Consider the following 14936-nt stretch of genomic DNA (forward strand, 5'->3'; position numbering starts at 1 on the left):
AAGTCTGGTCTACTAAGACAAAATAAGTCTCAAACTCTTTAGCAAAGATCATGAAGTTTGCTACACAATGTTGTATAGAAGTTGAAGTAGAAATGTCATTTATTAATTTTAAACTGCTGACATACTGTTTCCATCTTAACATCATTCTGGGATATTTCTTTTATCTGTAGGAATCAACTGAACATCTTTTATGACTGCCCCCAAGTGGTCAGATACTGTCATTAGTTATTAGCTGAAATAATCAGAAAGTAGGTCAGGCTAGCATGTCTTCAAGCATTTAGCATGCAGGGGTGAGTGAATTTGTATTTGTGCAGATTAGCCTGAAATGTTGTATGTTAATGTGTTAGTTGCTGCAACATTGCAGTATAATTTATTTAAATCTTAAAGCAGCGATCTATATGTGGTGAATATATTTTGTTTCATTCAGTTGGAGGAAGAGTAAAGATTATAAGATTACAATAATGAATATACGTAATTTAAGACTTACTTATGGAATTCAGTTTTCTTTTTAGTCTTGACTAAAATCCCTTTAATTCATTGGACCCAAATGATTTTTAATCTTAGCCACCAATCAAAGGCACAATTATGTGAAACAACCGTTTAAGGGGATGTTGTGTAAGGAGGCCATGGTAGTGCTGGGAGGCTGAAATCCAGTTTGAAACTACACAGAGCATGAAAGGTATACCTGAGGAGAATATACAGCCAAGAACGCTTAAAAGGTTTTGTAAAGGCTGATGAAAAATGACAACGTAGTCAATGACGGGGGAATCTAGGTAGAACATTAGTTCTTAAAATCTCTCACTTTTATATAGAATCAATATATGATCAGATTTCTTGATAAGTTTCTTGTAAATTTTGTTGTATTATAAAAAATATAGTTTTTTGTTGCGCAGATGTCAGATCTGTGGCAGTCGAACCACTCTCATTGCCACAGACCTCTAGTAAAATTCAATTCTTGTCATCAAATGCGCCTCCATCCATCTTGATGTGGGAAAAGGTTGTTTTTTCAAGGACCTGAGATAGCTGTATAGGTTTTGATTTATGTTGTCCTGTCAGCTTCTTAATCTCTTTTCCAAACAGGTGCAAGGAACAGGGCCATAATGGGTTGTATCTAATCAGCTGGAAAAGACCTTCAGTAGAATGGTATCTCTAGAGTCTTGTCTGAAGTGGGCTGTCTTTCAGATTTTGTGCGTGCCCTGGAGCTTAACAGCTCTGTGAAAGAGGTGTAATGTAGAAAGTCATTTCCAATTGACTGATGGGATGTCAAGTGTGACTAACTTTGGTCAAATTTTTTTAACGTTCAGAAAGTAATCGGTTGTGTAATCTATCTTTTTCTATTCTTTTTTTTTCCTTAAGTGATTTTTTCCATTTATGCAAAAACCAAGGAGATTTCTCAGTACTTCTCAGTATTTCAATATTATTTAGAGTCAACACTAATATATTCTGTATTTTTTATATATATAATTAACAAAGCCAGTAATGAATTAAATTAAACTTTAAAAGTAATTGTTAATCAAAGGTCTAATGTCATCTGAATCCATCAAGCAAATGTAACAGCATAATAAATAAGAACAATGACAAACAATGCTTATTCCACTCTGCAATTATAGATTAAATGGGGAAGTTTTAAAACTAGGAATTAAATGTTCAAAATATTTTTATCTAATTAAAAAAATCTTTATAAAATTTAATAAAAAGGCATTTAGAGTTCAACACAATAACTGGTGTATGTTAGGGCTGGCCAATATGACTGAAAAACGATTCACAATATAAACATTTTATTTTAGTTAATATTGATAATTATTTGTTAGATTCTGGTTTAAAGTCCGCAGTTTCCTCTCAAGCTGCTGTACTCATTTTCCTCTTTCACTCAATGCCATTTTTAATTTTTTTAAGCAAGCTATGAGGCACAGTGGCAAAAACTGAAACTGTTGCTGCTCAAGTTACTCAACAAGTTGTTGCTAGGAAACCAGAGAGTGAGTGAGTTGCTAGGTGACCAGAGAGTGAGTGAGTTGCTAGGTAACCAGAGTGAGTGAGTTAGCTGAACATTCTATCGGATGTACTTTCTGTTGATATTGATCACATGTCATTGTGATACTATTGTCATTGATTTATTATCCATCCCTTGTGATTAATAGTAAATATTCTGATTTTTCACATTTAGAAAAACTTGGAAATTCATCTGTTTTTATTTATTTTATTATTTTTTTATAAAGCCGTTGTACATGAAAGATCAACTCTTTCATGTACATGGGCTCTCTATCTTTTAAAGTTTCTCATTGCTAGTTTTTTCATTTTCACTGGACAGGTTATTTATGAAACGATTATTATTGTATAGTAGGTCAACTTTGCTTCCTCTGTAAAATGGAGTTGGACATTTGCTCCTACATGGATGATTGTAAGCCTCCTGTTGTCACTGTGACATCCCCAGAACTCTTCAAAGCACCATATTGGTGCAGCTTGTGGTGCATACTTGCGTTGTCAGGATTAAGGCCTCTTTGTGCTGGAATGAGCAAACTAACATTTTTGTTTCCTCACAGCTGATGCTGACGCATTCTTCTTCTGTCTCCCACTTTCTGCCCAGATAACCAGTTCAGAATGTCAATCCTGGAGCGCTTGGAGCAGATGGAGAGGAGGATGGCGGAGATGGCCAGCCACCAGCAGACAAGCAGTGCTGGGAGTGGCGGCGCTGGAGGAGGAGCAGGAGGAGGAGGTGGAGGAGGGGGAGGAGTAGGAGGAGGAGGCGGAGGAGGAGCCGGAGGAGGGAACAACAGTCAGTCACAGGTAAAAAGCCTCATCATGCTGGACGATTATTGTTGCACGTGGCAAAACCCAGCACGCTCATTAAACTTTTCTATCACTTATTGATACAAATACTGCATGAAACAAAATATTTTTTTAACAGCAGTTTGTGTTTTGTTTTTGAGTGTGCATCTGGCCAGACGCAGGCCAGCAGCTCCTTTGAGAGCCGTGTTGTAGTGGTCTGTGAGAAGATGATGAGCAGAGCTTGCTGGGCCAAGTCCAAACATTTAATCCACTCCAAGACCTTCAGAGGGATGACACTCCTTCACCTGGCTGCTGGCCAGGGCTACGCCACCCTCATTCAGACTCTCATCAAATGGCGGTGAGAATGAAATTATCCAGCATGCTCTGTAGCCGCCACTGTAATTCACCATGACAGTGCACCACAACAAACATCATTTTCTCTCTCTTATGCAGCACTAAGCATGCTGATAGTATTGACTTGGAGCTGGAAGTGGACCCTCTAAATGTTGATCACTTTTCCTGCACGCCTCTGGTGAGTACCAAAGCTCTCCCTTTGAGGAAAAAGTCTGCAACTTTTCTGACTTGTTTGCTGCTGTTCTTTTGTCTGTTTACAATCCAGATGTGGGCGTGTGCGCTTGGTCATCTGGAGGCAGCAGTCGTCCTGTATAAATGGGACCGGCGGGCCCTTGCCATCCCAGACTCCTTGGGCCGCCTGCCCCTGTCAATTGCTCGCTCTCGTGGCCACACCAAGCTGGCTGAGTGTCTGGAGCAACTGCAGAGGGAAGAGCAGCAGCCGCCCGCCTCTCTACCGCCAACGACTCGCATGTCTTTCTCCCCAGCCCCCGATGCACCCACCTCCGACAGCTGGATGGTCAGCTGGGCAAATGACAGCATAGTAGCACCTGGCAGCAAGAAGGGAGGTCCTGCTCACACAATAACCACACCCAGCACCACCAGCCCCAACCCAGGTTAGTCTGTTTACAGAAAGATGTGGGCTACCTGAAGTGCTAACCTTTTTTCAGTTTTGCCACGTGACAGTGACAAACTTCAATGTGTTTCATTGGAATTTTATTTAATGGACAGAGACATGATTGTGGACTGAAAACAAAATGATTTATGGTTCATGCACTTTGTTTTAAATAAAAATGTAAAAAGGGTGATGTTTACTCTGACACCCAAATCAAAACCAGTGCATCCGACTAGCTGTGAAGGTCACATACACTGCAAAACCACATTTTACAGACTTTTTATCTAGTTTCTCTTGCAGATACCTCAGTGTACTAAGATGCTTAATAAGACAAAACAAATTTACTACTAGACTTTTGAAAATATATAGGAACTCTCTTAAAGTCAATAATTCTTGAATATTGACAAAAAATACTAGTTCCTCTGGGAGATTTTTATTTTTTTAATTTAACATTTTTAAGTGAAAAGAGCTGCCAGTGGAGCTAGTACTTTTTATCAATATTTAATAATGGACTTCAAACAGATTCCTATATCTTGCTGAAAAGCTGCTTGTAAGTTCATTTTGTCTTCATTCAACTGTACTAAGATGCTTCTATAAAAAAGGTGAAGAGAGTTAAATACAGAGCAAATCCATGAAGAAAATCTGAAATCTGAGCCTGAAACACGCAGCCAGAGCTGCAATCAGCTGGTTTTGATCAGAGCACAATGAAGTCAGATGAAATCTAGTAGAGCACATGGACGTTTTGCAAGTCTGTAGTCTCGACTTAAAAGTGCCAATGGAGTCTTCAGCTAACAGTGTCACTTTATCTCGTTTTTTATTTTGCAGATTTAAGAAGGCCAAGATCAGAACCTTCTAACTGCTACAGCAGCGAGGGCCAGAGAGATCTCCCATTGGCTAAAAAACATAAACCCAACCCGGAATTATTTCATAATCGACCCGACAAGCCCATGTCTGTTCCTCTGATACTGGAGCAGCAGCAGCTCCACAAACTGTCCTCCAGCACCAAGAGCATGTCTGCGGAGGGCCTGAGCGCTGACAAAAGTCTACCAACAGGAGGCAGCACCGGGACAACCAGGTGGAGCTCCAGAGAGAGTTTCTCCCACAGCAGCATGGGGAAGAAAGCGCTGGGCATCAGTGGAGGCAGCAGCTTAGGAAAAGAGAAGCTGGTCAACCGACTGCGGCAGCGGGAGCAGCTGGGCATGCTGGTTATGGCGGACAGAGAAATGGCAGATTCAGAACTGCTGTCGTATCGAGAAGATCTGGAGAACCAGGACTGTCTCACGCAGATGGATGACCTGCAGGTGAGCAGAAAAGAGTGAAAAAGCCATCTTGGTGTGTGAACTCCAACTATAGTGCAGCAGAAGGATAAATTTAATAGATGAACCTACATCTGGACAACTTTATTTCAGATATGATGTGCAGCCTTGTACAGTAACTGTGACAACACTTACAGTAGACTGCAAAGACAAAACAAAAAATATCAGATATATTAAGATATTTACACTAGAAACTAGATCAAAAATACTTGGTAAGATTTTGTGTTTTTGTAGCGTCTTGGCTGTATTTATTGGCAAGCCTCATAAAGAGAAGAAGAAAGAAATGCAATCTTAATCTATCGCTAAAATCTATATTATAACTCAAAAAAGCATGTTAAGAAATAGTTTTTAACCAAAGCATTGGTGGCACAGTGACAATTATTTGGCAGTATTCCAAATACTGGTCAATCGACTGGTCAACCAACCCAGTTTTGGCCAGACAAACAGGATGAAGTCTTAATTTTTATCCATTCTTATTAGCACAATCTCTCTTAATAGTCCAGAGTCACAGCTTCTCTCTTCAGATCTCCATTCTTTGTCCTTTGGAAGGACATACTGATGACCTATTCTCAATTTTCTGTCCACCAGACTTTTGTTAAAACTCTCTGGTTATTTTTAAGGACTTTATGATACAATGCCCTCATGCCTCATAAATTATGAGGCATGATCTTCTTTTCCACATTTTCATCCCTTGTTCCACCCCAAATCCTGCTGATGCAAACTCTGAATATAGGACAACAAGGCTTTTTCCTGACATGCCTCCCAAACAACCAACAGCTTGACAAGTAAATGTTGTCTGATATTTATTATGGAAACCTTTTGACCTCCAGATGCCACACTATTTGCTTCAAGTCTCTAATTGTGAGCTTGGAGGAAATTGAAATGTTGATCACTCTGCATGGTGGCAAGATATATTTGAGTCTTTGTCCAACTTTGTTGACCCCAACTTTGGCTTGATTAATAGAAAGTTCTACAATAACCCACAGTTTCTGGGTTGAATAGTTTTCTGTTGCTTGGTCTAGAACAAGAACTTGATTTGGACACTCTTTACGAAGTAGCCAAGTATCATGAACTAATATGCTCATGTGTCCTTTCGAGTTAAAGCCACTGGGTGTTTGTGGTGTTATTTGCTATAAAATCTGAATAAAAGCAAAAGGCAAGATTGATAAAAGCGAAATATGTTGTCCTCTACCCAACACTGTCCATATTAAAAAGATTTAGTTAGCAAAAAGGCTCCAATTTAAAATAAAAAAAAGTCCATCTACATTTACTGTCTCTGCTGTTGATCAAAATGTGTATTATTCAAACTAAATTCCTTCTATTTCTTCGAGTGGTACCAACATATTTGTTAATATTTAGTGAAAATGTGCAGACGTGAATTGATTTTCTGCAAAGCTTGTGTGCTATCAGACATAGGGTGCTGTATGCATGCACAATATTAGCACTTCCTGCATTTGGTAGGTAAAATACAACAAAGCAGCTTGGCACCCTGTCAGTGACCATCACTGCATAATAAACTCTACTTATTGATTGTCTTCAACAGCCAAGAAATCCTCAGACATCCGTATCAGTCTAATTACTCCTCCAACAAATGAAGTGCTGGATTAAGTATTTCTAGCCTCTAGCAATTTCACTTTTATTACTATTATCTCCCGTCCTGTCATTAAAATCCCAAATTATTGTCTCAGTGCCAATAGCATTAAACAAGTATGCATAAGTAGCCTGCATGCAGATATTATAGTGATGAAAATTTACCAGCTGGGTGCTGACATTAGTCATCCGTGTTTTTCTCAAAACAACAGGTAAACATGATGACTCTGGCAGAACAAATCATTGAAGCAACACCAGAAAGAATCAAAAGGGAGAACTTCAGCGCTGCGGACTCTGGGCCTTTAGACACATCGGCGGTCAGCACCACCATGAACTGGCTAGCCAGCTACCTGGGAGACGTAGAGCAGCTGCCAAGCATCATACACCTGCGGTAAGGAGGACCGTGGAAAAGGGGAGACACAGCGGGTCTCAACAGACTTCACGCTGCTGTGATATATGCATAAAACAAGTTTTTTTATGTCAAAACATGAGATTTTGATTATTTTTTTCATATATATATTTATTTTTATATCTCAAAAACTCGCCATGGGTCTGTACTCTTTTAAATACAACATTTGATTTGTAGATGTCATAAGAAAACCAAAAGATATATTAAATAAAGTTTGCATATCTGAGTAAAAACTGAGATGTTGTTTCATTTGCTGAAATACAAAAAATGGAATATAAGAAAAAAAAGGCTTGTATTTCAAAACTCTTTTGAATGTCATCAAAAAACGTACTTTCTTTACAATTTTAAAGAAAAAAGACACAATGTTGAAGTGAGAAACAAAAAGAAACACTTTTTTGCCAAATCCATACAAGTAGGGCTCTTGTGAAAAGGTTTTTGTCCCCCCTAGAGATTTCTTCTGTTTAAATATTTCAGATCATCCAACTTATTCTAATTTCAAAGACAAAATGTGTCAATTCAAAATGTATTTCCAAACCAATCTGCGACAAAGTAAACCTAAATTGTTACATTTAATTCAACCCCACTCCAGGTTTTTCAAAGTCAGTTTTTGTGGTTAAAATCTGGAGCATTAATATATTTCAGATCATCAAAAGCAAAAAAAGAAGCGATCTGGGTAACACTTCATTTGAAGGGGTGTGCATGACACTGTCATAGACATAACACCTGTTATGACAATGAAATAGTCTTTATGAATGTTTACAGCTGCTGTCATGAAGTGTCACCCAGTAAATAATGACACAGTTAATGCAAAGTTGCACTAAAAGTTGGATTAAAAGTCCATTAAAAGTGTAAACTGTGCATTTTTCTGTCAATAATGACCATTTTAATTCAAGTTAAAATTTGCATTAAGAGTCTACTTTGCATTAAAAGTGTCGTTTTTTTACAGAATGACACTTCATGGCAACAGTCATAAACATTCATGAGGACTCCTTCATATTCGTGTCAGTCTTATGCACACCACTTCAAATACAGTGTTTCCGAAATCTCTTAGTTTTTTCTGGTTTCATCTCATAATGTCAATGCACATTTATAGACAATAATATATAGAGAAAACTAAAATAGCTTAAAAGGGTAAATTAAAAAAGATCAATTGTGTTTTTTTGGTAGATCTCTGTACAATGAGCCACTGACACCATCACCTAACCCTAACCTGAGTCCTCGGGGGTCTCCGCTCAGAGAGGGCCCGTTGGAGCGGACCGCGGTTCCTTCCCCGTCCGACTGGAGTGAGTTCATCAACGCCTCCAACAGCAAAGTGGAGCGAGACCTGGCCCAGCTGACTCTGTCAGACCCAGAGCAGAGAGAGCTGTACGAGGCTGCCCGATTGGTCCAAACTGCCTTCCGCAAGTACAAGGTACAGTCCCGGTGTTCAGGCCTTGAAAGCTGTCTATGCTGTAGCCCAGACTCATAGAGCTACAGGCTGAGGATTGGTGTAACTGGGTGGATCTGTTTTTGGATTTTAGGGATGAAGGATTCCCTTTAATCTGGCTATGGATTGAAGTTCAGCATATGTAACGTGGCTTATTACCTATTTTGTCTTGTGTTGTACTGTTTCTAACCATGGTTTCAACTGATTGATTTCAGTCTCTATATTTGTCTAATTCTCTGTATGTCTATTTTTAACTGTATCTTAATATTAAGAGGAAACACAAATCTGTCCCTGTGGTTCCAGCATGGAAAAGGTGGCTTGAGCAGAGCATGGCCTTGCTTAGGGGAGCTGCACTGACCCCGTATCCCTGCATTACTTAGACACATTTATTAAGCAATGAGCTCCCACTTTGTCTTTGTCTTTTCTTTTCCCCTCGTTGCCCAGTCCCATTCCTGAACTCCCCACCTACCCATGAGATACTTTCAATAAGTCTTATTATCACAAACTGTTCACTGTCGTTCACAGTTGTCTTTAGCCCATCTGCCAGCTGATTCTGAGGTGACTCTCTGTTGGGCAGCAGCTCACTTCCTCCACTGTTTGACAGGTGGTCTGTCCACAAAGTGTGCTCTTTATCTGAGGCGGTCATGCGCTAACCATGACAACACCTCGGCAAGCTACACATATCCTTTGTGGCAGAAAGGAGCTCCTATTGTAACTTCTTACCTGTCCCACTCTACTTTCCGACAGGGGCGGCCTCTCCGGGAGCAACAGGAAGTAGCTGCCGCTGTTATACAACGTTGCTACAAGAAATACAAGCAGGTAGGCAACGAAAGCCACGAAATTGCATCCATGTTTGAATACGTTTAAAGAGCAAACATTCGAAACGCGTCTTTTCTTCCCCTCATTTACAAGCTAACATGGATAGCCCTAAAGGTAACTTGCTGGTCATATCCTAGCATGAAGCCACAGCACGACTTTCACCAAGCGACTCCTGACGTGTCGATGTGTTCTTCTCCTCAGTATGCACTTTATAAGAAGATGACGCAGGCCGCCATCCTTATCCAGAGTAAATTTCGCAGCTACCACGAACAGAAGAAGTTCCAGCAGAGCAGGAGGGCAGCTGTGCTCATTCAGCAATACTACCGCAGCTACAAGGAGTTTGGGAAGCTGAAGCCCCATCACCGCGGGGCTGCTGCCGCTCTGGTGCAGCACAAACTGAGGTAAACAGGGCGGATTCGCTCTGCCGTAGACTGCAGGATGCGGCAAGAACCACTTCATCTTGCTACATAATGATAAAGTGACAGTTAAATTATGAGGCTTGTCTGCAGGGCTGAAAAATGCTTAATGTCTCGAGTCATTTATCAACAAAATCATTAGCAAAAATAAGTTTGAGAGATGGTGTGTAATCTCTTTTTGCTTGTTAAATACGTTATGATTTGGATCTTCTCTTTTTTTCGCTGAGTGATAAAGTTAACTCAAAGTGTTTCTGCTGTTTCACAGAGGGAGTCTGCTCACGAAGAGGCAGGATCAGGCTGCCAGGAAGATCATGAGGTTCCTGCGACGCTGCCGCCACAGGTAGGTCCAAACGGCGACCCGAGCCAGCACTCTCAATAAAAGGGCTTTTCAAAAGTATTCAACCCTTTCATAACTTTTCAAGTTGCAACAATAAACTTTAATGTGTTTTATTGGGATTTTTTGTGTTACACTAAGTGTAGCTGTCTATAGTGGACATTTGTAGTCAACCCCCTTTTTCTCTGGCAACCCTAAATAAAGTCCACTTCAAATAAACTCGATGACTGAATCTTAGGGGGAATACAATAGTTCTGTGAAGGCCTAAGAAGTGGGTTACCAGTGACCAAATAATTGTGGAATTTGATATTTCGAATATAAATTTGCTTAAGGAAAGACACCAATTTTGAAAAAACTCTCGTTTAAAAGCTTTGGTGCAAGGATGAGTGTATCATAATCGATTTATTTCACAAAACTGCAATGGAAACATTATTTTATTTTATTTTTTATTTTTTTGCACCACACCAGTTACATGATCAACAACTGGATGTTGTCACTGGCTCAAACCACAAATATATTCATTCAGAAGATTACAGTGTGCCATGTTTTTAATGACTTATTGACCTGCGATTTTAATTGCATTTCCTATTTAAAGGAAACATCATATTTGTGACATTACCGGAATATTGACAAAGTTTTGCACATATTTATAATGGAAACACAGCTAATGCTATTAAATGAGAAGCATCATGAAAAACCAAGCAATACTGAACAGACAATCACCTGAAAACGAAATCTTTCAAGACATGGCCGCAACTGACAGGCCACAAAAAGTCCAGCTTATAGTTTACAGCAAGCAACTTGAGGGCACACCAAAATAAAACTAAATGGCCTTCATGCAAAACTCTATGTGACGTGAAGCAGCCTAAAAAACTTTGGTGGCCGCCGCATCACGTTTCCTCAGCAGGGACAGAAAACCTGTTTTGAGGTGACAGGAATGTAGATGGAGCTGAATTCAGAACAATCAGGAGAAAAATTGTGTCTGTACAAAGGAACAGAGGCGTCACCTTCCAACAGGACGACGATACTGGACAAAACGTTTCCTTTACCGTCCATCCAGTTTGATGCTTCGTGTTAGCCTCTCGCATCAAGTCCCAATAAATACATTGACGTTTGTGGTTTTAACAGGTCAAACTGTGGAAAAGTTTGAAGGGATGTCAATCCTTTTGCAAGGCACTCCAAATAAACTTCTCCGTTTCTGCACAGACGTGTAGTTTCCATTTAAATAATCAATAAGCCACGATAAGAGTAACAGCAGCAAGTACACCCCTGTCTAATACCACTTAACTCTCAATCATTTCCCACCGTGGTGATATTGCACAGTGGTGTTCTTTCTTCCATTGTATGCTACTCTAACCAGATAATTTTGTCCATCTCTTTTTTTTCTTTTGCTTGGTGTGTTAGATTTATTTATTTATTTTTCATCTTCTTGAAAATAATAACTAGTTAGAGATACCCCCATCCCTAAGCTCCACCTTCCGCCCCCAGCCGCCCCCGCCCCTCCTTCACAGTGCCTACTGTGTGCTAATAGCTGTCTGGTATTGTTTTGCTGTTTATGCCAAGCCCCTTGATGGACCATAGACTGTTCAAGCGGGTGAGTGCAGCCTCAGCAACTCAGTTCGTGACTCCCTTCCTCTCTTTCTCTCTCTCTCTCTCTCTCTTCTTCATCTGTTTCTCTTCCCAAACCTCTCTTATGTTTTACTATCGCTCTTTAATAAAGCTCGTGTCGCCTTCTGAAGTTTTATCCATGGCGGTCTATCCCTTTTTCTCCTTCCTCATGTTCTCCTCTCTTCCCTCCCAGTCCTTCTCATTTTCCATCACTGTTGCTTGATGCCTGCTTGCATGAAGGCTGCTGACTGGAGCCACAGGTGGACTGAGACGCTCAGATTTAGATCAGAGCCTTCCTTAACTAACAAAATGCTTATGAATGACAATGTCACTGCAACACTTACCAGAGACTTTCCTGATTCTCCTTATTTCTCTTTCTCTTCTTGAAAATTGCACTTTTTTTCTTTCTTTCTTTTTTATTTCATTTAGCTTTCTGTGGTTTTGCAAATTGCCAGTTTTACAGTGCGGGAAGCTTTTTCTTAACTCTTTTATCCTGCTGCATGTCAAGTGGTGACGACTTTGGGTTTTGCTCTTCTACTTCTAGGCATGCTATGAACCTGCTGTTCCTCTAGTAGCTATCTCTCTGGCTGGCTGGCTGACTGACTGTATGCTCTATTTCAAGCCACTCGATAGACTGCGAGGGGAAACGTTATCCCTTCAATTTCTGCTTACTGGTCTCTGTGAAGCAGCTCTGTGGGACTCATAACTTTAAAAACAACTAGCTGTATTTTAAGGTTTCCTTTAATAAGAGAAAAGCTAACCTGATCTTAGAGCAATAGGTTCTTCTGCTAAATATAATGTTGTGGCACCAGTCCTCTTGTTGGGATCAGAGGATAAACAATATTTTGTGTTTCAATGATTTCACACACAAGATCCCAGTTTCTGTGTGACCTCTTCTGTATGTTGCAGCGCTTGCTTTCTGTACAGTAATCAAGCAGGATGAACTCCATCAAATTATACTGGGGGGATGTCTTTATACTCCACAAACATTCCTTGAATCAAAAACTATATATATATATATATATATATATATATATATATATATATATATATGTGTGTGTGTGTGTGTGTGTGTGTGTGTGTGTGTGTAGTTTTGTATATGTTCTGTCATGTTACAGTCTTGACTCTGAAGGTGTTTTGGGGATTTTGTTTGCTAGACCAGAACAATGAAGTGGAAACGGTGCGTTGTTTACTGACATTTCACAAGCAAAAACAAAATTGTATTTAATTGCCCTCACACACCAAGTAGCTATTTAATATTAGATGTGTGTGACTTCATCTCTGTGTGAATCCAGTTTTTCTATGAAGGCCTCAGAGGTTTGTTAGAGAACATCAGTGAACCGCATCATAAAGATCAAGTATCTCACCTCGCAGGTCAGAGATAAGGTTAGGAGCAGGTTTAGGTTAGAAGACAATCTGTAAACAGCAACAGCAGCATTAGTCAGAGAGATTGCTAACGGCTTGTTGCAACTGCAAAGAGCTTCAGCTCAGGTGGGAAACTCTAAGCTTTATCGTAGACAAAGCTGTGAAAGCCTTTCCCTTCCAGCTTTGAACATAAAGCTGGAGATACAGAGTAATGGTTTGGATAAAAGCATAGCAGTGTGACTGAATGGATCAGTCACGGATCTAAATTGAATTCAGATGCTGCTCACAGACACTCTGTGTGTTTTTCTGTCAAATAAAATCCCCCAAAATACACCATGTCTGTTTGTAACGCAGGAAAACATGAAAAGAGAAATAATATGTGTTTACAAAAATTTATAAGAAGATTGGTCGACTGATAAAGTTAGATAATCTATAACTTGTTGAGTGTTTCAAGCTGGTATTTTTTACTCAATGTAAACTCATACTCTATGTAATTCTTAGTAATGATTTTCAAGCTGTTGTAAATGACTAATTGTGTATATCTCTTTGTAAGGATTTCTTTATCTTTTCCCAGAAAAGACGTAGCTCCTGCTGACCTGAGTTCATGTTTGTTTTAGTCCTGCTAGGTTGCGTTAGGACTGTGTTTGTGTGTGTCGTTTCCTGTGCAGCTGACTTCCTGTTCCGTTAACGAATCGTCGTCTGTCTCTGTGTTCCAGGGTGAAAGAATTGAAAAGGGCCAGGGAACATGAGACCCCTCAGAAGAGCCCCCTTGCGATGTGACATCACTCTCCTGACTCCTCTTTTCTTTTTTGTTTGTACCTGAGACATTTTACAAGAGAACAGAACAAACAGAAAAAAGAAAAAAACATCGGTTCAAGCACTGCTGTTATTACTACTACTAGAGCAGTGTTACTGGTTCAACTACTATTACGTTGTATGACAGCTATTTTTGTTTTTTTTACATGTTTATTCTTTCCACTGACTTGGTGACTTCAACAGCATTATGAACTCAAAGAACCGGGGCAACGGGTGCAGAACATTGGCTTCATGGCATCTTTTGCACTTTTTCATGGACTGCTTTTTATTTTTATTTCTTTTTTTAGCTACAAAGAGGTTTTGGACAGTGATGAGAGACGACGGAGGACAGGCGATCGGTCAAACGTGAGGATCTCGAGAGATGGAAGTTAGGGCTGTTGCAGAAAATCTCAAAGGACAAGGAGACCATGCAGAAACACTCTGGGCTCTCATTGTATTTCATGGTTACTTTTTAAGACCAATAAATTCACTCAAAGACAGATTTTTCTTTTTTTTTTTAACACCCACATATACCCCACTTTACAGCCAATGCTGGTGATTTAACGGTGTCCATTTAAACTTAGTATTCTTTCCAGTCCTACTTTGCTCGACCCCACCAGTCCGCCCGCCTGGGTGGGGCTACAAATGAATGTAGTGGGGTTCAAACATTCATGCTGAAGCAGATTGGGGATAAAACATTTTCTTTTAAAAAGATACTATGCTTTATTGTATGTATATAGTCCCTTTATTACTTGAATTTGTTTCATATCGTCCAATGTACTCCTTCCATCATGTCCAATGTATTGGTGAGCTGTATCAGGCTATATGTTGTTAAATCCTACCAAGAGAAAAAAAAATGCATGACTTCTAGACAGAAAAAGTCTTTGCTTGTGTGTTTATGGTCTAACCCTTCGGTCTTTCTTCTGATTTTCATTTTATTTCCACATTTCTCTTCATAAGAGCCGTTATTATTCCTGTAATTAAGCTAATATCTGTGTTCTCCCAGTTATTTTGTTTCCCCTCCCAGAGGGGAGCAAAATGTCCTTTTTTTTTTTTTTTTTTTTTTTTTGTGTTGTAACTCTTGTAGTCATGCAGGTTGTTATTGTTCTTTTGAGTTGAACTCCG

General features: G+C 39.7%; 1 protein-coding gene across 6 annotated transcripts in view; it reads left to right on the forward strand.

Annotated features, from left to right (window-relative positions):
* camta1a (calmodulin binding transcription activator 1a) overlaps positions 1-14656 on the forward strand; it is a 413667-nt gene extending 399011 nt beyond the window's left edge. For 3 of the 6 annotated variants that reach the window (XM_015043462.1, XM_015043488.1, XM_015043480.1), the window contains 13 exons: positions 2585-2784; positions 2928-3124; positions 3220-3298; positions 3386-3734; positions 4559-5034; positions 6852-7030; positions 8216-8459; positions 9222-9293; positions 9387-9407; positions 9495-9694; positions 9975-10049; positions 11607-11637; positions 13733-14656. In XM_015043462.1, the coding sequence (XP_014898948.1) occupies positions 2585-2784; positions 2928-3124; positions 3220-3298; positions 3386-3734; positions 4559-5034; positions 6852-7030; positions 8216-8459; positions 9222-9293; positions 9387-9407; positions 9495-9694; positions 9975-10049; positions 11607-11637; positions 13733-13765 (2156 nt within the window). In that variant the 3' untranslated portion in view covers positions 13766-14656. The other 3 variants (XM_015043470.1, XM_015043496.1, XM_015043504.1) reach the window with 3 other exon arrangements.
* The last annotated feature ends 280 nt before the right edge of the window (positions 14657-14936 follow it).

This window comes from Poecilia latipinna, unplaced genomic scaffold, assembly GCF_001443285.1.
Source record: "Poecilia latipinna isolate Pla-1442-1.1 unplaced genomic scaffold, P_latipinna-1.0 Scaffold36, whole genome shotgun sequence".
In the NCBI taxonomy this organism is placed as follows: domain Eukaryota; kingdom Metazoa; phylum Chordata; class Actinopteri; order Cyprinodontiformes; family Poeciliidae; genus Poecilia; species Poecilia latipinna.